The sequence below is a fragment of the Thalassophryne amazonica genome, chromosome 12, assembly GCF_902500255.1.
Source record: "Thalassophryne amazonica chromosome 12, fThaAma1.1, whole genome shotgun sequence".
Lineage (NCBI taxonomy): Eukaryota > Metazoa > Chordata > Actinopteri > Batrachoidiformes > Batrachoididae > Thalassophryne > Thalassophryne amazonica.
The window spans coordinates 21,264,257-21,289,087 of record NC_047114.1 but is presented as its reverse complement, the minus strand read 5'-3'; the positions used below and the strand labels follow the sequence as shown (position 1 = coordinate 21,289,087).

The 24,831-nt window shown below is 40.8% G+C and overlaps 1 protein-coding gene across 2 annotated transcripts in view; it reads left to right on the top strand.

Annotated features, from left to right (window-relative positions):
* The first annotated feature begins 8,135 nt into the window (after window positions 1–8,135).
* Window positions 8,136–24,831, top strand: part of LOC117521611 — a 28,521-nt gene continuing 11,825 nt past the window's right edge. The window contains exons 1-2 of one of the 2 annotated variants that reach the window (XM_034182942.1): window positions 8,136–8,210; window positions 10,610–10,711. In XM_034182942.1, the coding sequence (XP_034038833.1) occupies window positions 8,198–8,210; window positions 10,610–10,711 (115 nt within the window). In that variant the 5' untranslated portion in view covers window positions 8,136–8,197. Of the gene's footprint in view, window positions 8,211–10,609; window positions 10,712–10,970; window positions 11,285–24,831 lie in introns of those variants that run through there. The other variant, XM_034182943.1, reaches the window with a different exon arrangement.

The following is a 24,831-nucleotide window of genomic DNA, read 5'->3' as shown; positions in this document are numbered from 1 at the left end:
ACGCCTTTCTGCTAGCTGGTTATCCAGACGAATGGCTAAAGAAATCAGGTCTTCTAAGGAAGAGGTCTCGTCTCTAGCAGCTAGCTGGTCCTTGATCTCCTCACTCAAACCCCGGAAAAATACCCCTTGTAAAGCTTTCTCATCCCACCCAGTTTCAACAGCTAAAATGTGAAAATCAATGGAATAGTTTGTAACTGAACCAGTACCCTGGCGAAGTGAAAGGAGTCTACTACTAGCCTCTTTTCCCTGAAGGGGGTGGTCAAAGACCCTACGCATCTCAGTAGCAAAAGAATCCAGGGTGTTAGACAGTAGAATTGCTATTAGCTACTGCTACAGCCCAAGCAGAAGCCTTCCCAGACAGTAAACTCATAATAAAAGCTACTTTAGCTCTATCAGAGGCATAAGTTTTCCTTCCCACTGTCGCCAAGTGCTTGCTCACAGGGGGTCATTTTGACTGTTTAATTTAATTTAATTAGCTTATAATGCGCCAAATCACAGCAAAAGCTGTCTCAAGGTGCCTTACATAAAACAAGTCAACATAAAATTGAATAAATAATTAAAAATGAATAAAAAATTCAAATACATAAATAAAAACAGAAGTAAAAGAATAAAACAAATAGAAATAAAAACTATCCATAAGAAAGAGAATAAAAATAGGTTTTGAGTCTTGACTTAAAAATGTCCACAGACTCAGACTGCCTCACGGTCGCAGGAAGACTGTTTGACAGGGTGGGTGCACGATACGAAAAGGCTCTTTGACCTGCTGACTTCTTCTTCACTCTGGGAACACAGAGAAGTCCCGCATCCTGCGACCGCAAAGCCTGGGCCGGCACGTAGAGTTCCACCAGATCAGCCAGATAAGATGGCGCCAGTGAACAACCTTATAAGTCAATAACAAAACCTTAAAATCTGCTCTCACAGAGACAGGGAGCCAGTGCAAAGATGCCAAAATGGGTGTGATATGTTCAGACCTTCTGCTACGTGTCAGAAGTCTAGCGGCAGCATTCTGAACCAGCTGAAGACCCCTAATGGTGGACTGTAGTAACTCTGAAAATAGAACATTACAATAATCTAGTCTAGAAGAAACAAAAGCATGAATCAGGGTCTCAGCATCAGCCATGGACAGGATGGGGTGGATCCTCGCTATATTTCTCAGATGGAAAAAAGCAGTCCTAGTAACATCCCTGATGTGGAGGTCAAAAGACAATGTGGAATCAAAAATTACCCCAACCGTTGGGGTTTTTCTGTAATTAATGTATGGCTTTTGCCTTACAATATAAAGCGCCTTGGGGCAACTGTTTGTTGTGATTTGGCGCTATATAAATAAAATTGATTTGATTTGAAGTTAGCGGTTGTTGGTCAAAGACAAGCATGCACTGGTGTAAAAACTGACTGCATAACCGTACATCACCTGAGTATCTGGCAGGAACGGGGATGAAGGACTCATGGGGTTGAACAATGTGGCTGCTTGGGGCTGGAGGAGGAATCGAAGTAGGAGCAGCAGTCGGAGCAGGTGCAGGTTGATTAGGCTGATTGGGGAACTGGTCCAAATGAGAGGCTAATTGCTCCAAGTGAGAATTAATCCGAGAGAAACTTGAATCTACTTGTTTGAAGTTGTCCAGTATTGTCTTGAGAGCTTCATCATGTTGAGCCATGTGGGTGCCTTGATTGGTTATTGCCTGCTTAAGTCTTTCAACCTCTGCAGGGTCCATATTTGGCCAGAGTATTCTGTTGAGTTGTGTGCTAAGTGGACCCCAAAGCAGAGACAGAGCCAGGTAAAGTTTAACAGTTTATTTACAGCAGGTGGTGGTGACGGAGGCTGGCTGGAGGTAGGTCGTGGGAGGCAGCAGTGGCACCGGACACATCTGGAGACGAAAAGGCACAGGTAAGTATTGACTCAGGTAAGTATTAGCTTAGGTAGGCAGCAAGCAAAGAAAGAGTTATACTAACGACAATCACTGAATACTCTGGCATTGGAGTCATGGCAGGGTGGGGTCTTATACCCCCACAGATTGAGAGAGACATCAGGTGTGCCCACTTAGCCGCAGAACCCAGCCACACCCCCGTCACCACCCACCAGCTCTGCACAGAGAAAACACAAAGGGAGGGGCAAACAAGCACAGACAACACAAACCCTAACAGTTTGATTTCTTTGGTTTTTTATGCAGGTGGGTTGAGAATACCATGAAAATATCAAATAATATAAATAAAAAGAAATGAAACAGCCACACCAGCCAGGGTGAAAGTAAGATTATTCAATCATTTCTGGACCAAATTAAAAGAAATCTGCACTACAGTGTATACACGGATTATATCATAGAGAAATTAATCTCAGTTGTGTATATTCTTATATTAGTAGAATATACAATGTCAAAGTGACTGTCATGTGACCCACCAAATTGAGAGAAAAAACATTTCAATTCTATGAATTTGCTCTTACAGAATGTCTCAGGTTGGAAAACCTGATGTGAATTAAAAACTAAAAGCTAATTACAAAGGGATAAACTTAGACTTATGAAAGTGAGACTTCTAACTGAATCACTAAACGAATGATAAGATATTTATCATGACAAAGCAGGCAATAAAACTGAAGTCACTACTTTACAGAATACAGAGAGACACAAAAAATGAATAATTTTCTAACCTTTATTCAGCAATTTTAGTAATTTTCCCCACATCATTAATATTACATATACACATATGAAAGCTCGCGCCACAATTTTTTTTAAATGTATTTAACTCCTTTGTCAGCTTTCCGCAGCACAAACAGCATTTTCAGATCACTTTAACTCAAGTTTAAGTCAGCAAATAAACTGTTTCTATTTAATGAGCTGTCTATGTAAAAATCAGGCGGGGGCATCCACATGACCCGACTCAGATTTTGATTAAATTTTCACCAATTACCCTTCAAATAGATTGATTATGCATGGTGCAGTTTGTTTATCCATCAGGCAAAATTTTACTTGAGTTTTGGTCAATTCAAAATTTGATGTCAAAACAGCCTGAAATCTCTTTACATTAAAATATATAGTAAAAATGCCCAACTTTGAGGCAACACAGCGTGTAGTTTGAAAAACTGGCTATGGGGCATCATCAACCATCATCCAGATATCAAAGATTCATTTTCTGTCTGGCAGAACCTTTCTGTATATTTGTTTTATTCAAAATTTTTGAAAATCATATGTTGCCCTCCCAGGGTCAAATTCTGGAGGAGTAGGAAAATTGAAAAATGCTCATGAAATGAGCAATATTTGACATATCGCAGCAAATTAGGTATCATTTTGTATGTTTTTGGGTTTGGGGAGTTCATTTATGGGGACGTTTGTGTGATCCAAGGTCAAGGCCATTGAGAAATGTCAAGGTCATTGTCTCATTTTTCCATTTTTTTTTTTTTACCTATTTTCCATATTAAACTACCCCTCCCAATCAGGTGAATGTCCAAATACCTGTCTTTTGTTAAATAATCAGATATATTTTATAAGCTTTAGAATGATACCATATATGGCCTGATTTAAACAGTATCCCTATTTGAAAAGTAAACAAATGTAAACTAACAAGAATTATGTTCCAGGTGAGCAATTACCAAATTATCACATACACATGTGCATGACTCTGCTAAACCTTTACAAATACAACAAAGAAGGAATCACACCATAAGTATTAAACCTTTTATCTAATATTGCAGCAATTATACAACTTTGAAGGTCAAGGCCACTTAGACATATTAAGGTGAATCATACATCAACATCAGGTGCTTTAATATAGCGTACGATATCATTTGTCCACCACTGTCTAGAATAACAGATGCATTCAGTATCATTTAAAAGCTGTGAAATTTTAACTGTATGTCTTTTGTGGGCTGGTATAGTGAATTGGTTTAAGTGAAACTATGCTTGACCCAGAGCTGCAAGTAAAATAGTTAGGTTCACCAATATTGGTGTAAAAATATGTATCTGTCTTGATGAGGAATAACATGGTACAAATGCAACCAAGGGCGCAATTTAGAACTAGAAATTGGGGGAGCCCGCAGTGCCAGGCCTGCAGGGCCGAAGCCCATAGGCCAGGGGTCTGGGGGCCTAAAGCGGCCCTCAGAAGCCAACGGTATCTAGATAAGCTCAGATGCATTCTGAGCATCCGGAACAGCAATTTTAATGTTTTGAGTAGACCATAAAGTGGACACCATTTGACTTATGCAATTTGAAACTGTGGATGTAAGTACTTTATTCTGAGAATAGCCAGCATTGATTTTATTAACATCCTGGTGTAAATAAGGTATCACCGCATGTGTAGAACTCAAAAAGAATGATAGGTTGAGTTTTCATTTAAAAAAACAACTGCAATGTGGTAAAATGTATTCATAAATATGAAAGAACAGGCCCTTAATAATTATTAACTATCGCATACTGTATTTTTTTCTCAAGATTTGTTTTTGCATAAGTTTGAAAAAACAACAGATCATACGTTTAGGATAAATTACTTATCATGAATTTAATTTTCAAAGTGGCACTAATGACAATACTCATACTGAACATAATTTCGCTCGCATAGACTGATTTTGGAGATCAAGCAATAGTTACAGATGGGCTTTCTGAGGCCCCAGATAGCTTTTACGATTTCCTTTTCTATCTTTCAGAATTTAGTAAATTAGCATATTGCCGTCTGAATCTTCCGAATGGTTTCCACCTGGCTGTCTCTCACAGTTTCTGGAAAAATTTGATGCAGCAAAGCTCCAAATCATTCAGACATTTTCCTCGCAATGAAAATCCAACGAGGGGGGAGGACCAGTGCTCACACAAAGCCTGCTCACAGGCGAATGATGCAACCGACGGGCGTGAAAAAACTCACGCATGCACATGAAGGTTCAAGGTTGGCTCATGCAAGCACACATGATTCAAATCCATATGGTTTTTGAAAAAAATAAAAAGGTCTGATACTTTTTGGACAGACCTCGTATGTCAGAAGGTGAGGGAGACATACCATATTCTGTCCCCCCTGGTTGAAAAGGTGGGGGGGACATGTCCCCCTATCCCCCACCAAATTGTGCCTATGAATGCAGCACTTTGAAATAATTGAAACCATTACTTATTTAGTTCAATATTTTACATCATACCAATCTATTTCTAACTGTGTTGCAGTAAACTTGAGAAAACGTTTTACTTTTTGTAAGATGACAATGTAAGTTTGATCTTGAAATGCCTCTTTACCTTGATGTTCAAAGTTAAGTAATTATGATATAGGATACAAATGGTCTACAGCTTGTGTTATGGCTGTATGATTGAATGAAATTAAGATCATCTTACCAACAACACAGATATTTGTCTTTAATGTGATACTTTAGGAATAACTGTGTGAAGCATCTGGGATGAAAATCAGCATCTCCAAATCCGAGGCCATGGTTCTTGACCGGAAAAAGGTGCTTTGCCCTCTTCAGGTCGGTGGAGTGTCCTTGCCTCAAGTGGAGGAGTTTAAGTATCTTGGGGTCTTGTTCACGAGTGAGGGACGGATGGAGCGTGAGATCGATAGACGGATCGGTGCAGCATCTGCAGTGATGCGGTCGCTGTATCGGACCATCATGGTGAAGAGAGAGCTGAGTAGGGGGACAAAGGTCTCGATTTACCGATCGATCTACGTTCCGATCCTCACCTATGGTCATGAGATTTGGCTCATGACCGAAAGAACGAGATCGCGGGTACAAGCGGCCGAGATGGGTTTCCTCCGCAGGGTGGCTGGGCACTCCCTTAGAGATAGGGTGAGGAGCTCGGTCACTTGGGAGGAGCTCGGAGAAGAGCCGTTGCTCCCCCACATCGAAAGGAGTCAGTTGAGGTGGCTCGGGCATCTTTTCTGGATGCCCCCTGGACGCCTCGCTGGAGAGGTGTTCCGGGCACGTCCTATTGGGAGGAGGCCCCGGGGAAGACCCAGGACACGCTGGAGGGACTACATCTCTCGGCTGGCTTGGGAACGCCTTGGGGTTCCCCCAGAGGAGCTGGGGGAAGTGTATGTGGATCGGGAGGTCTGGGCGGCTTTGCTTGAGCTGCTGCTCCCGCGACCCGACTCCGGATAAAGCGGAAGAAAATGGATGGATGGATGGATGGATATCTTTGAAGAGAATTCTTATTAATCTATATTTCAAGTGCTTTGGCGCTACCATACTGCTTAAATTAGGTCATATATGGTATTGACACTTCCTTGACTGTGAGATGTGGTGAAATGTTTGAAATAGATGAAAATATAGGAAAATGAGACATTGACCATAACATTTCTCAATGACCTTGACCTTGGATTACACAAACGACCCCATAAATGAACTTCCCAAACCCAAAAACTTACAAAATTATCCCTCATTTGCTGAGATATGTCAAATATTACTCATTTTATGAGCATTTTTCAGTCTTCCAGAATTTGACCTTGGGAGGGCAACATATGAATTTTGAAAAGTTTGAATAACTGAAATTTACGGAAAAGTTCCACCAGACGGACAACGAATCTTTGATATCTGTATGATGGTTGATGTTGCCCCATGGGCATTTTTACTATATATTTTAATGTAATGAAATTTCAGGCTGTTTTGACATCAACTTTTGAACTGACTAAAACTCAAGTAAAATTTTGCCTGATGGATAAACAAACTTTACCATGCATAATCAATCTATTTGAAGAAGGGTAATTGGTGAAAATTTGATCAAAATCCGAGTCCGGGCATGTGGACATCTACATAGGCAGCCGTCTGATTTTTACATAGACAGCTCATTAATCTAATGTCTGACGATGCATTATAATGCTAAGCAAGATGATGGCTGCTGGCAACAGTTCACAGGCTGCATCTGTGATTAAATAGAAATCAATGGGGAAATATGAGCTTTTCAGTTATGTCGTTGAACAGATCCTTTTCTGGGGCAGAATGATTGTATAACATATACTGTACATTGTTAGTAGAAAAGAAGAACAAGTTGGTGCAGAGCTTTGTAGTTTATTGTTTGTTTCCTGAAATCATCACCATGTCAAAATTATAGAGACCAGCAGGTTAGTTCTAAGGAATAGTTACCAGTCAGTATTCAACTATCAAAGTCTGTGCAAGTCTTAATTGAAGTGAAAGTGCTGAGGCAACCTCTTGTGAAAAACAAGAGAGCAAGAGTTGAAGGGACTTACTAAGATTGATTCATATACATGCATTGTCTGAGTTTATAATACATTCCATTAAAGAGACAATTTGAACAAAATATTTGTCACTCATTTTCTGACCTCAGTCCTGCTAAAGTTCATGGAAGGAGGGGCGTCCCAGTGGCCACTGCAGAAAAGGAAGGGTACAGTCTGGACGTGCTGCCAGTCTACAGCAGGGCAGAAAATATTTGCCATCACTTTCAATTATTGACTTTTTTTTTTTTTTGCATATTTTTTCAACTTGTAAAGCACCTGTCTGTATGTATTATTGTAGGTATCATTCAGTCCAGTAACTTGTTACAGGGCAGTTTTGTCATTTAACCCCTTGACCCAAGTTTTGTTTTATTTATTTATTTATTTATTTATTTATTGGCATTTTCCACTTAAATGTATAAAGGATTATTACTGTTGAACACATGACGAAGGAGCCATTTACTTACATATTTAATCAGTTTCCTTTCTTTCACTGAAAAGCAAAAACAAAATTAATACATTTTAAATAAATATTCTCAGCTGTATTACAGGTAAATGTAGAAGTAGATAAATGTTAGGGGTTTAGAATAACAAATGTTTTAGTTGTAACACATATATTTGCACATGATTGGGAATTCAGAATAAAAAAAGCATATGAATTAAAATAATTCCAGAAACCAGATATAAAAAAAGACATTGCAGCTGAAAGGATAAGGATGCAGAAAGTTCAGTTTGAGGATGAATATAGTACAGTGTAATTCCCCCATTTTTTCTTCCCTTTTCTCCCTTCCCTCATCTCCACAATTCCTTATTAATGCTCCACATCCAAACAGTTGGTGGCGGTAATGCATCGTATTGGTTTGCAAAACGCCAATAAAATTGAAAGAGGAGGAAGAGAAGAAGACGTATGAGGACTTTGAGCCCCTCCTCCAAACGAAAGGTTTACTGAATGACCACGAATGCGTCACAAGAGATCTCGTGATACTAGAACGAGAGCGAGAGTTAAAAACGGGTCTAGCAGGTTAGCTTTTTGTTTGTTTTGGTCACAGACAGAAAGCGGAGTGACATGCAGGTTCAAGGTGAGACTTTGCGTTACACATGGATAACAGCATTGTACGTCCATTACAGCGTATGTTGCATTGAAACTCTGTTTCAAAGGCTGTTTGATGTAACTGGCAGCAGAAGTTGGCTAGCCGTTCATAATCACAATGTTTGAGAATATGAACAGAGACGTTTCTTGTGAACTCGTGGATCTGATCAGGAGTTGAGTCGGAAAGACGAGGTGGTTCAAGCCTGCGCATGCTCAGCACGTGCTGCTGCTGAAGAGTTTAAAAGAACTCAAATGGACTACTTGAATTCCTGTAAAGTCACAAGTAGTTTTTCCATGATGTCCGTGAAGCAGCAGTCCCTGTTGTCTCTGATCCACAGTAATCTGGAGGCGCAAGAAATAAAGAGTGAACAATGAGAAGAGGTGGTGGCCAAGTGGTTAGTGTGCTTGGTTTTAGTACGGAAGGTTACCTGTTCAAACACCACCCATGCCACATTTCTCCATGCAATGTGTAGTTGCATCATGAACGGCATCCGGTGTAAAACTTGTGCCAAATCAACATCCACCACGGATTTCCTGCGGCGACCCAGAGTGCAATCAAGGGAGCAGCCAAAGGAGCATAATGTAATTCTGCCGCTTTTCTTCTCTTGTTCACAGCATCTCTGTTGCTGTTGCAAAAGTCTGATTTGGGGTTTTATTCCTAAACATCAGTTTACACAGTCGGAACAATTCTAGAAGTGCTGCACTTTCAGGCAAAAGCAAAAGTTCAGAGTCTCCTGATGGCACCCTTGCTAGAAGCGCTGGCACCTGCTTGACTACATCATCATCCCAAAGCATGACCAGAAGGATGCCCTGTCCACCAAGGCGATGACTGGTGCAGACGACTGTTGGATGGCTCATCATCTGATCTGCGACAAAATCCAGCTGAACATCCGCCCCAAAAGGAGGCCTAGACACTGCAAAACTGTCAAAAGGTTCAGCATCGCCTCCATAATACTGTGAAGACCAAGAACAAAAGTAATTTCATCAGCGCCTGATCAAAGAACTTCTTGTGAAGTACTCTGACCTGGCTCCTAAACATTTGGAGTAGCTTAAGACATCCATAACAGCCTACCAAGAAACACTCACAAGAAGAGGACTGACTTGATGATAATGACCAAGGTCCTCCAATGACTCACTGACCAAAAGCAAAAATCTTGCGGAATCTCCTTACTGTCTACTGCAGGAAAGGTTCTTGCATGGATTGCCAACAACCGTCTAAGACCACTAGCAGAAACTAGTGGGTTTGAACCATCAAGAGGGATAACAGACATGATCGTCACTGTCTACCAATTGCAACTGAATTGTCAAGAGCAACACCAACCATTGAACCTCACCTTCATCAACTTCACAAAGGCATTCAACAGCATGTTATGCCCACTTATTGTGGAGCATCTTGAGCAAAACGGGCAGGCCAGAGAAATTCATCAAGATACTGAAGCTCCTCCAGAATATGTCTGCCAAAGTTCTGGTAAATTGCACAGAAACTGAGGCCATCAAGGACAAGGTCCACCATTAATTGACATTGTGTACAGCAGAGGTCTCAAACTGATTCCAGAAAGGGCTGAGAGGGTGCAGGCTATCTTTGCAACCACCCACTCCACCAGGTGATTTCACTGATTAAGTGCTTCCACCTGCTCAAAGTGATGTTAATCTGTAGACTGCCCTTCCTTCCTCAGACAGGAAGGGCAGTCTGCCCAAAATGTCACATATCTTTGAATAAAGCTTTTTTGTATGGGAGCGCTGTGGTGGTACGGATCATTCCATTTCTGTTAATGGGATTATTAACCATCAGATGAAAAGGTAAAACCTTTTAAATCATTCTAAAGTAAGTTTTAAACAGACATGAGGCCATTTTAAGCAGAAACGAGGCGACACTGTGTGATGCTTTGAAATGACCGACATGCAGTGAACGCACCAGCTAGCAGCTCGTGTAACTGCGGTGCTCTGATCGCTTCCCCCATCTCTTAAATAATGCTGAATTTATGTGGAAATGATTGTTGTACAAAAGCTTCAGATATCTGTCGCTCAGACAGATGATGACTGGAGTGCAGTTTTAAGCAAAAACTAGGTGATAATCCATGAACCGTGGCTGATGATGCATGCGGAGTGAAGGCAGGATGGGCCGATTTTTTAAGGGGGACCGTTCGGTCAGCGACATCGGACCTGGATAAGTGGTTGAAAATGAATGAATGTAGAGAAGCTTGGTAATGATTAAGATAAGACTGTTCATTTTACTGACTGATTTAATTCTGTGCTGTTAAATCTGTTGACCTAATAAAACCAGGCTACTGATTGAATTAGAAACTTTACAATAAGAAAGATTTTTGCATCAGTTAATAATGTGTTTCTTGGATGTCCTTATGGTGGTCTTCTTTGTTCTCTTTTCAGAATCTAAAGCTGCTTTTGAAGTTTTGTCTGGAGAGAACAAACCAGAGACCTCAGCTCTCACCTCACTCAAATCTGCTTTTCAAAGCCACCTTCTGAACCCTGGTTAGTTTGCCCCCATAACATTATATGTGTGATTTTTTTGGAGTGGTATATTGCTTAATCTGGTACATTATAGACTAAAAATGATGCACTGAACTGGACCCATGTTCAACTAGTGAACATTGTTTGGATAGACCTTAATGTCAAACCTTGATTGTGTACAAAGTTTCACCTGGACATGTAATTTCTGTGTCTGGATATCACATACACAAGGTTTCATAAACCTGTCCCGGTGGTGGCCACAATTTAAATCAAAATGCCAGCAGCATTTCCAAGGTCTTCTCGTGCTTTCAGCTTCCCAGTTATTGGGTTTAAACCTCATTGTTGTCATGCGGCAAATCTAGATGGTTTCTTTTGTGAGGTAGCAATGGACCAGCTGTCATCCAGTGCCAAAGACATGCATCCAAACCTGTCGGCACAGATTTCAAACAGTCTATGAAAAATTGCACAGATTTGTTTCAATGGTTTCTGATGCTTTTGTGGGTTTCCTCCGGATGCTCCGACTTCCTCTCACATACAAACGCATGCAGGTTAGATGAACTGGAAACTGTAAAATGTCCGTAAGTGTGCGAGCGGGTCTGATTGTGTTTGTCTATAAGCAGCCCTGTGGTAGACTGGCATCCTGACTAGGATGTCCCCTGCCTCATGCCCTAAGACAGCTGGGACCCCCCCCCCCCAAAAAAGGATTTTTTTTCAAACAAATGTCACATCAGAATAACTAAATAGAAATATGTTGGCACACCTCTGACTTAAGAAATAATAAAAAATATGCCCATTACAATTACTTTGTGTTTAAATTTCTGAAGGTTCAAACTACATTATTTTATCCTTAAACATTACTAATAGTAAGTCAAAGACTCACAACATCCATTATGAACAGCATTATACTACTTTTTAAAAATTATTTTAAAAACCTTGAAATCTTTGTAAGATAGTGATTAACAAATTATTTGTCTAAAATATATAATATAACTATACGAGGTCTGTTAGAAAACTATCCGACCTTTTTATTTTTTGCAAAAACTATATGGATTTGAATCATGTGCGCTTGCATCAGCCAAGCTTGAACCTTCGTGCGCATGCGTGAGTTTTTTCACGCCTATCGGTTGCGTCATTCACCTGTGAGCACGCTTTGAGTGAGCAGTGGTCCACCCCCCTCGTCGGATTTTCATTGTGAGGAAAATGTCTGAACGATTTGGAGCTTTGCTGCATCAAATTTTTCCAGAAACTGTGAGAGACAGCCAGGTGGAAACGATTCGGAAGATTCAGACGGCTTTCAGGGACGATTCTATGAGGATCACACAGATTAAGGAGTGTAGCTTTTACTTTTTTCAATGTTTTGTTCTTCTCTTGCAGCGCTTACTCAGATGACCTTGTGTTACACACCCAAAATGCACCCCTTTAGACTGTTTAAATGTCAGCTCTTTCAAGCTGATGCAGCATTTGAAATATGTGATTGTTTTGACAAAAACAGCTGTCTTTTCAAAAGCAGTAGGTGTATGGAATGAAGTAGCCCACTGAGCTGCTCCATTTGTCCTTTTCTCTCCACTGACACATTGATTGCAAATATGTTCCCTTTCATTTCTCTTTGGGCAGGTTTCTCTTTTCTTTGCATTTCATTGCTGTAGATCTGCGGTTGTCTTGAAGGTCTCCAGAGAATGGATCCAAAGCTATGGGGTTAAAATTGTCTCATTAATATTTGTAAATGCACACAGGGTGATCTACAAATAATCATTGTTTTGCAAATGTGTTCAAATATCCATAAATGCAAATTTCATATTTGTAACTTGTAAATTGGTCTTTGCAAATAATGTTGTATTTGTAAAAAAAAAAAAATTACATTTGTAAAACTGGAAATTGTATTTGTGAATTGAGTTTCAGCATTTGTGGATCACCAATTACATGCATTCATCGCTTTTCTCTGTGACGTAATTTTGAGTCATTCTTTTCACGAAATCCACACAGATCCACAAACAAATGCCTACTGATTCGCAAATACACACTCACGCACACTGGATATCCACTAGATGGCAGTGTGGTTCCATTCATTACACAGCCATCTATTTAGATTTCAGCCATTTGACTCATTTTGACTTCTGATATGAGCTGGACAGACAAGGAGAGCAGTCGCCATCATCTAATGTAAGTACAAACAACTTTTGTTGTCCTAACTTAAGATAAGACTCGACTCGCTTGATTATGTATCAACTCGCGTGGACCTTGGAGGGAAAATTGACTTTATTGCGATTCGTCAACAAGGAACATAATCAAGCGAGTCGAGTCTTATCTTAAGTTAGGACAACAAAAGTTGTTTGTTAGATGATGGTGACTGCTCTCCTTGTCTGTCCATGTCCATCCAACTCATATCAGAAGTCAAAATGAGTCAAATGGCTGAGAGATCCAAATAGACGGCTGTGTAATGAATGGAACCACACTGCCATCTCGTGGATATCCAGTGTGCGTGAGTGTGTATTTGCGAATCAGTAGGCATTTGTTTGGGGATCTGTGTGGATTTCGCAAAAAGAATGTCTCAAAATTACATCACAGAGGAAAGCGATGAATGCATGTAATTGGTGATACACAAATGCTGAAACTCAATTCACAAATACAATTTCCAGTTTTACAAATGTAATTTTTTTTTTGTTACAAATTAAGTTTTATATTTGCAAATACAACATTATTTGCAAAGACCAATTTATAAGTTACAAATATGAAATTTGCATTTGTGGATATCTCAACACATTTGCAAATCAATGATTATTTGTAGATCACCCTGTGTTCATTTACAAATGTTAATGAGACAATTTTAACCCCATACAAAGCTTCCTTTGCTTGATGGTCAATGACTATAACACAATCGGAAAATCTTCCACAGTGTCCTCTCTTTTTCTTAATTTTGTATGTGGTATTGCACTCCCTTTCCATCTCTTTGTGTGGTCATTTGGATTCCACTATCCTCACATTTGTAGGATTATTAGTTTCTTCCATAAAACCAGTCAAAAATACAACTTGAGCATTTAGCACTTTTCTGTCTTCTGACTTGATTTGTGGCAACTTCATGGCTTTGTCAGTGAAGCATGAGTTATCATTAACTCATTTTCATGATGTGTCTGAAGTAGGCTTTTAGCTTCTGTGAATCCTCTGTGCAGCAGCATGTGTTCACGGCTTTACCCAAAACTATGTACAGGTAAGTCCCGTTATCTCACTCATCCATAAGTCGCGATTCAGCTTTACTCGTGGTCAAGTAGTGGACCCTGAAAATTTAGACTATTGTATAAAAGTCTATTTTGATTTGACCATTTTTGGGAGGGATCATCAGTGCAGATGATTCTGGACGATGATTCATTCTCTCTCCTCTGGCTGCTACTCGTCACACACATGCTCGTTATATACGCGCTGCCATGTGTGGATCTGGAGTGGGGTCGGAATCTTTATTTCCTCCCCGGCTACTGCATGTCAGCATTGATTGCTTTATCAGTGTGGAGGATTCCTGACGATTTAAAGTATTTGGATGTGAATCTTTTGAGTCCTTACTACTTGTGTTGCAGACTGAATGGTCCCCCCCCCCCCCCCCCCAAAAAAAAAAAAATTTGGTCTGCCCTTCATTTGGGACCACAGCAGCTTGTCTGAGACAGAGTCTCTTCACCCAAAGCGATCAAAGGGAATAATGTGATTATTAACCATCAGATGACAAAGTAAAACAGTTATTTTAGGCAAGCTGCTAGCTGCTGCGTTCACTACGCCTCCGTCATTTCAAAGCATCAGTAGCGACTTACCAATTATCGCCTCGTTTCTGCTTAAAACAGCCTCATTTTTGCATAAAACTGACTTTAAATGATTTACGAGGTTTTACCTTCATCATCTGATGGTTAATAATCCCATTAATCCATTTGGGTGGCTTTGGGTGAAGAGACTCCTCACAGGTGTGCTGCTGTGGTCCGAAATGACGCATGTGCAGTTGCAGAAGGCGGACCGATGTTTAGGGGTGGACCGTTCGGTCTGCTACACCGACATAATAAAGTAATAGTTGCTACCAGTCACACTAAGTGGCAACAGGTAGTGATGCGATGAACAACACTGGTGCGTCAACACTTTGCTGAGCACACAAGAGTGAAACCCCGTATTGGTGCGTGTATCACTTTAAGAAAAACTCATGTGACCGATACAGGAACTGTGTCGTTCAACTGCGCTGTGCCAAATTGTGTTTACAAGGAAACAAACTGTATCGACATGTTGCGGATTTGTTGGATGGAGTTTTGCTGTTGGATTTTTGCTTGCCCTCACCTTGTTCCACTGACTTCATGGATCGTTCAAAGACGTTTCCCCAGTCTGGAATAATTTTGATCTTTTGACGCCAAATAAGGTAAATCTTTTTCTCCTTTGGGCATTGTTTACTGTTATTTTTCCAATTAGATATGTTTGTACTCCTTTACAATACTGGAAGAATAACCAGAAAACATATCCACACCTTTATCAACTCGCACTGAAATGTTTATGCTCACCATCTTCATCTGTACCCTGTGAAAGAGTTTTTTCTAAGGCAGGGGAACTGGTGTGTAAGAGGAGAAATCACCTTGGAGCAAAGACACTTCAGAAACCTTTGTTCCTCAATAAAAATGCATAAATGAATCTATTTTTAGTCTTTTATTTTGTATGCTTTAACACTTAAGTTAACAAATTTCCATACATAAGTTACAAATTGTAACTTTGAATTTTATTACAGGCAAATTTGCTATATTTTACAAACCAACTCAGTTTAGCATTTACACAAACAGGGTTTTAAGCAAATTTTAAACTCTTCTCATGAACAGCTTAACTTGACACACAAATTGAGCACATGAAGTTATGCAATGATAAGATCATATTTTAAATAGAGGACTGGCGATTAACTTTTTCACAGGCTGATGTTGCGTTTGCAGCACGTTAGCTTTTCCATCTTATTTTCATTTTATTTACCTGCAATGATTTTATAACTACTGCAGAGGTCACTAATGAGCGACCAACACTGTCAATACAGTGCCGACACAGTTTGTGTAGTGTGTCAGTACACTCCTTGAGGTATCATCATCCCATAACTAGGAACAGGGGTCTAATGTTTATCCAAGTTTTTACTTGTGCCCTTAAGGACTGAAATTCCTCCAGATTCCTTGAATCTTTTAATGATATTATACAATGTACAGGGATAAACATGCAAATCTATTGTAGTCTTTCTTTGAGGAAAATTCTTTTTAAACATTTCAATTTTTTTTATGCATTTGTTGACAAACTGGAGCTCCCCTGCCCATCTGTGCTCCTCAGAGACTCAGCCTTTCATGGAAAATGCTTTTGTACCAAATTGTGACTACAGTCACCTGTTGAAATGACTTATCAGAAATAACTATTTAATTTTATTTATTTATTTACTTTATTACTAGCCTTAAATTGCTCAAGCTCACCTTTTTTGGAGTGTGTGTGTGTATATATATATATATATATAGATATATATACACTCAACAAAAATATAAATGCAACACTTTTGGTTTTGCTCCCATTTTGTATGAGATGAACTCAAAGATCTAAAACTTTTTCCACATACACAATATCACCATTTCTCTCAAATATTGTTCACAAACCAGTCTAAATCTGTGATAGTGAGCACTTCTCCTTTGCTGAGATAATCAATCAATCAATCAATCAACTTTTTTTTTATATAGCGCCAAATCACAACAAACAGTTGCCCCAAGGCGCTTTATATTGTAAGGCAAGGCCATACAACAATCATGAAAAACCCCAACGGTCAAAACGACCCCCTGTGAGCAAGCACTTGGCAACAGTGGGAAGGAAAAACTCCCTCTTAACAGGAAGAAACCTCCAGCAGAACCAGGCTCAGGGAGGGGCAGTCTTCTGCTGAGACTGGTTGGGGCTGAGGGAAAGAACCAGGAAAAAGACATGCTGTGGAGGGGGGCAGAGATCGATCACTAATGATTAAATGCGGAGCGATGCATACAGAGCAAAAAGAGAAAGAAACAGTGCATCATGGGAACCCCCCCACAGTCTACGTCTAAAGCAGCATAACCAAGGGATAGTCCAGGGTCACCCGATCCAGCCCTAACTATAAGCCTTAGCGAAAAGGAAAGTTTTAAGCCTAATCTTAAAAGTAGAGAGGGTATCTGTCTCCCTGATCTGAATTGGGAGCTGGTTCCACAGGAGAGGAGCCTGAAAGCTGAAGGCTCTGCCTCCCATTCTACTCTTACAAACCCTAGGAACTACAAGTAAGCCTGCAGTCTGAGAGCGAAGCGCTCTATTAGGGTGATATGGTACTACGAGGTCCCTGAGATAAGATGGGACCTGATTATTCAAAACCTTATAAGTAAGAAGAAGAATTTTAAATTCTATTCTAGAATTAACAGGAAGCCAATGAAGAGAGGCCAACACGGGTGAGATATGCTCTCTCCTGCTAGTCCCCGTCAGTACTCTAGCTGCAGCATTTTGAATTAACTGAAGGCTTTTTAGGGAACTTTTAGGACAACCTGATAATAAAGAATTACAATAGTCCAGCCTAGAGGAAATAAATGCATGAATTAGTTTTTCAGCATCACTCTGAGACAAGACCTTTCTGATTTTAGAGATATTGCGTAAATGCAAAAAGGCAGTCCTACATATTTGTTTAATATGCGCTTTGAATGACATATCCTGATCAAAAATGACTCCAAGATTTCTCACAGTATTACTAGAGGTCAGGGAAATGCCATCCAGAGTAAAGATCTGGTTAGACACCATGCTTCTAAGATTTGTGGGGCCAAGTACAATAACTTCAGTTTTATCTGAGTTTAAAAGCAGGAAATTAGAGGTCATCCATGTCTTTATGTCTGTAAGACAATCCTGCAGTTTAGCTAATTGGTGTGTGTCCTCTGGCTTCATGGATAGATAAAGCTGGGTATCATCTGCGTAACAATGAAAATTTAAGCAATACCGTCTAATAATACTGCCTAAGGGAAGCATGTATAAAGTGAATAAAATTGGTCCTAGCACAGAACCTTGTGGAACTCCATAATTAACTTTAGTCTGTGAAGAAGATTCCCCATTTACATGAACAAACTGTAATCTATTAGACAAATATGATTCAAACCACCGCAGCGCAGTGCCTTTAATACCTATGACATGCTCTAATCTCTGTAATAAAATTTTATGGTCAACAGTATCAAAAGCAGCACTGAGGTCCAACAGAACAAGCACAGAGATAAGTCCACTGTCCGAAGCCATAAGAAGATCATTTGTAACCTTCACTAATGCTGTTTCTGTACTATGATGAATTCTAAAACCTGACTGAACCTCTTCAAATAGACCATTCCTCTGCAGGTGATCAGTTAGCTGTTTTACAACTACCCTCTCAAGAATCTTTGAGAGAAAAGGAAGGTTGGAGATTGGCCTATAATTAGCTAAAATAGCTGGGTCAAGAGATGGCTTTTTAAGTAATGGTTTAATTACTGCCACCTTAAAAGCCTGTGGTACATAGCCAACTAACAAAGATAAGTTGATCATATTTAAGATTGAAGCATTAAATAATGGTAGGACTTCCTTGAGCAGCCTGGCAGGAATGGGGTCTAATAAACATGTTGATGGTTTGGATGAAGTAACTAATGAAAATAACTCAGACAGAACAATCGGAGAGAAACAGTCTAACCAAATACCGGCATCACTGAAAGCAGCCAAAGATAACGATACATCTTTGGGATGGTTATGAGTAATTTTTTCTCTAATAGTCAAAATTTTGTTAGCAAAGAAAGTCATGAAGTCATTACTAGTTAAAGTTAATGGAATACTCAGCTCAATAGAGCTCTGACTCTTTGTCAGCCTGGCTACAGTGCTGAAAAGAAACCTGGGGTTGTTCTTATTTTCTTCAATTAGTGATGAGTAGAAAGATGTCCTAGCTTTACGGAGGGCTTTTTTATAGAGCAACAAACTCTTTTTCCAGGCTAAGTGAAGATATTCTAAATTAGTGAGACGCCATTTCCTCTCCAACTTACGGGTTATCTGCTTTAAGCTACGAGTTTGTGAGTTATACCACGGAGTCAGACACTTCTGATTTAAAGCTCTCTTTTTCAGAGGAGCTACAGCATCCAAAGTTGTCTTCAATGAGGATGTAAAACTATTGACGAGATACTCTAACTCCCTTACAGAGTTTAGGTAGCTACTCTGCTCTGTGTTGGTATATGACAATAGAGAACATAAAGAAGGAATCGTATCCTTAAACCTAGTTACAGCGCTTTCTGAAAGACTTCTAGTGTAATGAAACTTATTCCCCACTGCAGGGTAGTCCATCAGGGTAAATGTAAATGTTATTAAAAAATGATCAGACAGAAGGGAGTTTTCAGGGAATACTGTTAAGTCTTCTATTTCCATACCATAAGTCAAAACAAGATCTAAGATATGATTAAAGTGGTGGGTGGACTCATTTACTTTTTGAGCAAAGCCAATAGAGTCTAATAATAGATTAAATGCAGTGTTGAGGCTGTCATTCTCAGCATCTGTGTGGATGTTAAAATCGCCCACTATAAGTATCTTATCTGAGCTAAGCACTAAGTCAGACAGAAGGTCTGAAAATTCACAGAGAAACTCACAGTAACGACCAGGTGGACGATAGATAATAACAAATAAAACTGGTTTTTGGGACTTCCAATTTGGATGGAAAAGACTAAGAGACAAGCTTTCAAATGAATTAAAGCTCTGTCTAGGTTTTTGATTAATTAATAAGCTGGAATGGAAGATTGCTGCTAATCCTCCGCCCCGGCCCGTACTACGAGCATTCTGACAGTTAGTGTGACTCGGGGGTGTTGACTCATTTAAACTAACATATTCATCCTGCTGTAACCAGGTTTCTGTTAGGCAGAATAAATCAATACGTTGATCAATTATTATATCATTTACCAACAGGGACTTAGAAGAGAGAGACCTAATGTTTAATAGACCACATTTAACTGTTTTAGTCTGTGGTGCAGTTGAAGGTGCTATATTATTTTTTCTTTTTGAATTTTTTTGCTTAAATAGATTTTTGCTGGTTATTGGTGGTCTGGAAGCAGGCACCGTCTCTACGGGGATGGGGTAATGAGGGGATGGCAGGGGGAGAGAAGCTGCAGAGAGGTGTATAAGACCACAGCTCTGCCTCCTGGTCCCAACGCTAGACAGTCACAGTTTGGAGGATCCAAGAAAATTGGCCAGATTTCTAGAAATGAGAGCTGCTCCATCTAAAGTGGGATGGATGCCGTCTCTCCTAACAAGACCAGGTTTTCCCCAGAAGCTTTGCCAATTATCAATGAAGCCCACCTCATTTTTTGGACACCACTCAGACAGCCAGCAATTCAAGGAGAACATGCGGCTAAACATGTCACTCCCGGTCTGATTGGGGAGGGGCCCAGAGAAAACAACAGAGTCCGACATTGTTTTTGCAAAGTTACACACCGATTTAATGTTAATTTTAGTGACCTCCGATTGGCGTAACCGAGTGTCATTACTGCCGACGTGAATTACAATCTTACCAAATTTACGCTTAGCCTTAGCCAGCAATTTCAAATTTCCTTCAATGTCGCCTGCTCTGGCCCCCGGAAGACAATTGACAATTGTTGCTGGTGTCGCTAACTTCACATTTCTCAAAACAGAGTCGCCAATAACCAGAGTTTGATCCTCGGCGAGTGTATCGTCGAGTGGGGAAAAACGGTTAGAGATGTGCACGGGTTGACGGTGTACACGGGGCTTCTGTTTAGGGCTACGCTTCCTCCTCACAGTCACCCAGTCGGCCTGCTTTCCCGACTGCCCGGGATCCGCCAGGGGGGAACTAACGGTGGCTAAGCCACCTTGGTCCACACCGACTACAGGGGCCTGGTTAGCTGTAGAATTTTCCACGGTGCGGAGCCGAGTCTCCAATTCGCCCAGCCTGGCCTCCAAAGCTACGAATAAGCTGCACTTATTACAAGTACCGTTACTGCTAAAGGAGGCCGAGGAACAGCTAAACATTTCACAACCAGAGCAGAAAAGTGCGGGAGAGACAGGAGAAGCCGCCATGCTAAATCGGCTAAAAGCTAGTAGCTACGCAACCTAGTGGATTCCTAAAAACACGCAAAGTGAATAATGTGTAAATAATTTAGAGGTGATTCAGCAGAAGGAGTGCTTTAGTTAAGGCACCAGACAGGCCATGAAGCAGCACAAGTAACGCACGGCAACAGCGAACGCACGACAACGGTGCAAAAATAAAATAAAAATCCACTAGACAGGCTGTGGAGCAGCACAGGTAACACACGACAACAGTGGTAGAAAATAAAATAAAAATCCACTAGACAGGCTGCGGAGCAGCACAGGTAACACACGACAACGGTGGTAAAAAAAAAAAATAAATAAAATAAAAATCCACTAGACAGGCCGTGGAACAGCACAGGTAACGCACGACAACGGTGGTAAAAAATAAAATAAAAATCCACTAGACAGGCTGTGGAGCAGCACAGGTAACGCACGACAACGGCGGCAAAAAATAAAATAAAAATCCACTAGACAGGCTGTGGAGCAGCACAGGTAACGCACGACAACGGCGGCAAAAAATAAAATAAAAATCCACTAGACAGGCTGCGGAGCAGCACAGGCAACGCACGACAACGGTGGCAAAAAACAATAAAAATCCACTAGACAGGCTGTGGAGCAGCACAGGTAACGCACGACAACGGTGGTAAAAAATAAAATAAAAATCCACTAGACAGGCTGTGGAGCAGCACAGGTAACGCACGACAACGGTGGTAAAAAATAAAATAAAAATCCACTAGACAGGCTGTGGAGCAGCACAGGTAACGCACGACAACGGTGGTAAAAAATAAAATAAAAATCCACTAGACAGGCTGCGGAGCAGCACAGGTAACGCACGACAACAGTGCTAAAATAAAATAAAAATCCACTGAACAGGCTGTGGAGCAGCACAGGTAACACACGACAACAGTGCTAAAAAATAAAATAAAAATCCACTGGGCAGGCTGTGTACCAGCACAGGTAACACACGACAACAGTGCTAAAAAATAAAATAAAAATCCACTGGGCAGGCTGTGGAGCAGCACAGGTAACACACGACAACAGTGCTAAAATAAAATAAAAATCCACTAGGCAGGCTGTGGAGCAGCACGACAACAGTGCTAAAAAATAAAATAAAAACGAAAGCGTTAGCAAGCTAGTTAGCTTGCCAACGCTGATGAAAGTTAGCTGATAAAAGTGCTCCGTCGCGATGTTTCGACCGTTAGAGGTCTTCTTTAGGCGTTGGAGCACGGTGAAAAAGTAAAAAAAAAAAAAGTAAAAAAAAGTAAAAAGTGGCTGGACTGACTTTCTAGAATGCAGCTGAGCAGAAATGACTTCTCTTAAAGCGGTTCAGATGATCACAACTTTGCAACTGAATCCATAATCCATCCCACCTCACAGGTGTGCCATATCAAGATGCTGATTAGACGCCATGATTAGTGCACAGGTGTGCCTTAGACTGCCCACAATAAAAGGCCACTCTGAAAGGTGCAGTTTTATCACACAGCACAATGCCACAGATGTCGCAAGATTTGAGGGAGCGTGCAATTGGCATGCTGATAGCAGGAATGTCAACCAGAGCTGTTGCTCGTGTATTGAATGTTCATTTGTCTACCATAAGCCATCTCCAAAGGCATTTCAGAGAATTTGGCAGTACATCCAACCAGCCTTACAACCGCAGACCATGTGTAACCACACCAGCCCAGGACCTCCATATCCAGCATGTTCACCTCCAAGAATTTCTGCACAAACTGTCAGAAACCGTCTCAGGGAAGCTCATCTGCATGCTCGTCGTCCTCATCGGGGTCTCGACCTGACTCCAGTTTGTCGTCGTAACCGACTTGAGTGGGCAAATACTCACATTCGCTGGCGTTTGGCACGTTGGAGAGGTGTTCTCTTCACGGATGAATCCCGGTTCACACTGTCCAGGGCAGATGGCAGACAGCGTGTGTGGCGTCGTGTGGGTGAGTGGTTTTCTGATGTCAGTGTTGTGGATCGAGTGGCCCATGGTGGCGGTGGGGTTATGGTATGGGCAGGCGTTTGTTATGGACGAAGAACACAGGTGCATTTTATTGATGGCATTTTGAATGCACAGAGATACCGTGACGAGATCCTGAGGCCCATTGTTGTGCCATACATCCAAGAACATCTCCTCATGTTGCAGCAGGATAATGCACGGCCCCATCTTGCAAGGATCTGTACACAATTCATGGAAGCTGAAAATGTCCCAGTTCTTGCATGGCCGGCATACTCACCAGACATGTCACCCACTGAGCATGTTTGGGATGCTCTGGACCGGCGTATACGACAGCGTGTACCAGTTCCTGCCAATATCCAGCAACTTCGCACAGCCATTGAAGAGGAGTGGACCAACATTCCACAGGCCACAATTGACAACCTGATCAACTCTATGCGAAGGAGATGTGTTGCACTGCATGAGGCAAATGGTGGTCACACCAGATACTGACTGGTATCCCCCCCCCAATAAAACAAAACTGCACCTTTCAGAGTGGCCTTTTATTGTGAACAGTCTAAGGCACATCTGTGCACTAATCATGGCGTCTAATCAGCATCTTGGTATGGCACACCTGTGACGTGGGATGGATTATCTCAGCAAAGGAGAAGTGCTCACTATAACAGATTTAGACTGGTTTGTGAACAATATTTGAGGGAAATGGTGATATTGTGTATATGGAAAAAGTTTTAGATCTTTGAGTTCATCTCATACAAAATGGAAGCAAAACCAAAAGTGTTGCATTTATATTTTTGTTGTGTGTGTGTGTGTGTATATATATATATATATATATATATATATATATATATATATATATATATATATATATATATATATATATATATATATATATATATATATATATATATATATATATATACACACACACACACACAATGAGGAAAATAAGTATTTGAACACCCTGCGATTTTGCAAGTTCTCCCACTTAGAAATCATGTAGGGGTCTGAAATTTTCATCTTAGGTGCATGTCCACTGTGACAGACAGACATCCAAAAAAAACAAAAAAACGGAAATCACAATGTATGATTTTAATAATTTATTTGCATGTTACTGCTGCAAATAAGTATTTCAGCATCGTTAGCTGCATAAAGACACCTGTCCACCCCACACAATCAGTAAGACTCCAACTACTAACATGGCTAAGACCAAAGAGCTGTCCAAACACACCGGAGACAAAATTGTAGCCCTCCACAAGGCTGGAAAGGGCTACGGGGCAATTGCCAAGCAGCTTGGTGAAAAAAGATCAACTGTTGGAGCAATTATTAGAAAATGGAAGAAGCTAAACATGACTGTCAATCTCCCTCTGACTGGGGCTGCATGCAAGATCCCACCTCTTGGCGTATCAGTGATCCTAAGAAAGGTGTGGAATCAGCCCAGAACTGCATGGGAGGAGCTGGTCAATGACCTGAAGAGAGCTGGCACCACTGTTTCCAAGGTTACTGTGGGTAATACAGTAAGACATCATGGGTTAAAATCATGTATGGCACGGAAGGTTCTCCTGCTTAAATCAGCACACGTCCAGGCCTGTTTTAAGTTTGCCTATAAACATTTGGATGATCCAGAGGAGTCATGGGAGAAAGTTATGTAGTCAGATGAGACCAAAATAGAACTTTTTGGTCTTAATTCCACTAGCCGTGTTTGGAGGAAGAAGAATGCTGAGTACCATCCCAAAAACACCATCCCTACTGTAAAGCATGGTGGTGGAAGCATCATGCTTTGGGGGTGTTTTTCTGCACATGGGACAGGACAACTGCACTGTATTAAGGAGAGGATGACCGGGGCCATGTATTGCAAAATTTTGGGGAACAACCTCCTTCCCTCAGTTATAGCATTGAAGATGGGTCATGGGTGGGTCTTCCAACATGACAATGACCCGAAGCACACAGCCAGGATAACCAAGGAGTGGCTCCGTAAGAAGCATATCAAGGTTCTGGAGTGGCCTCTAGACTCTTTACATATAAATTGTTTTGAGGCATTTATTTATTTTTATAATTACCGCCGGTAGTAAGTCAAACCTGTTTCCAGTGCACGTTGGCCTCCGCCAGGGCTGCCCTTTGTCAC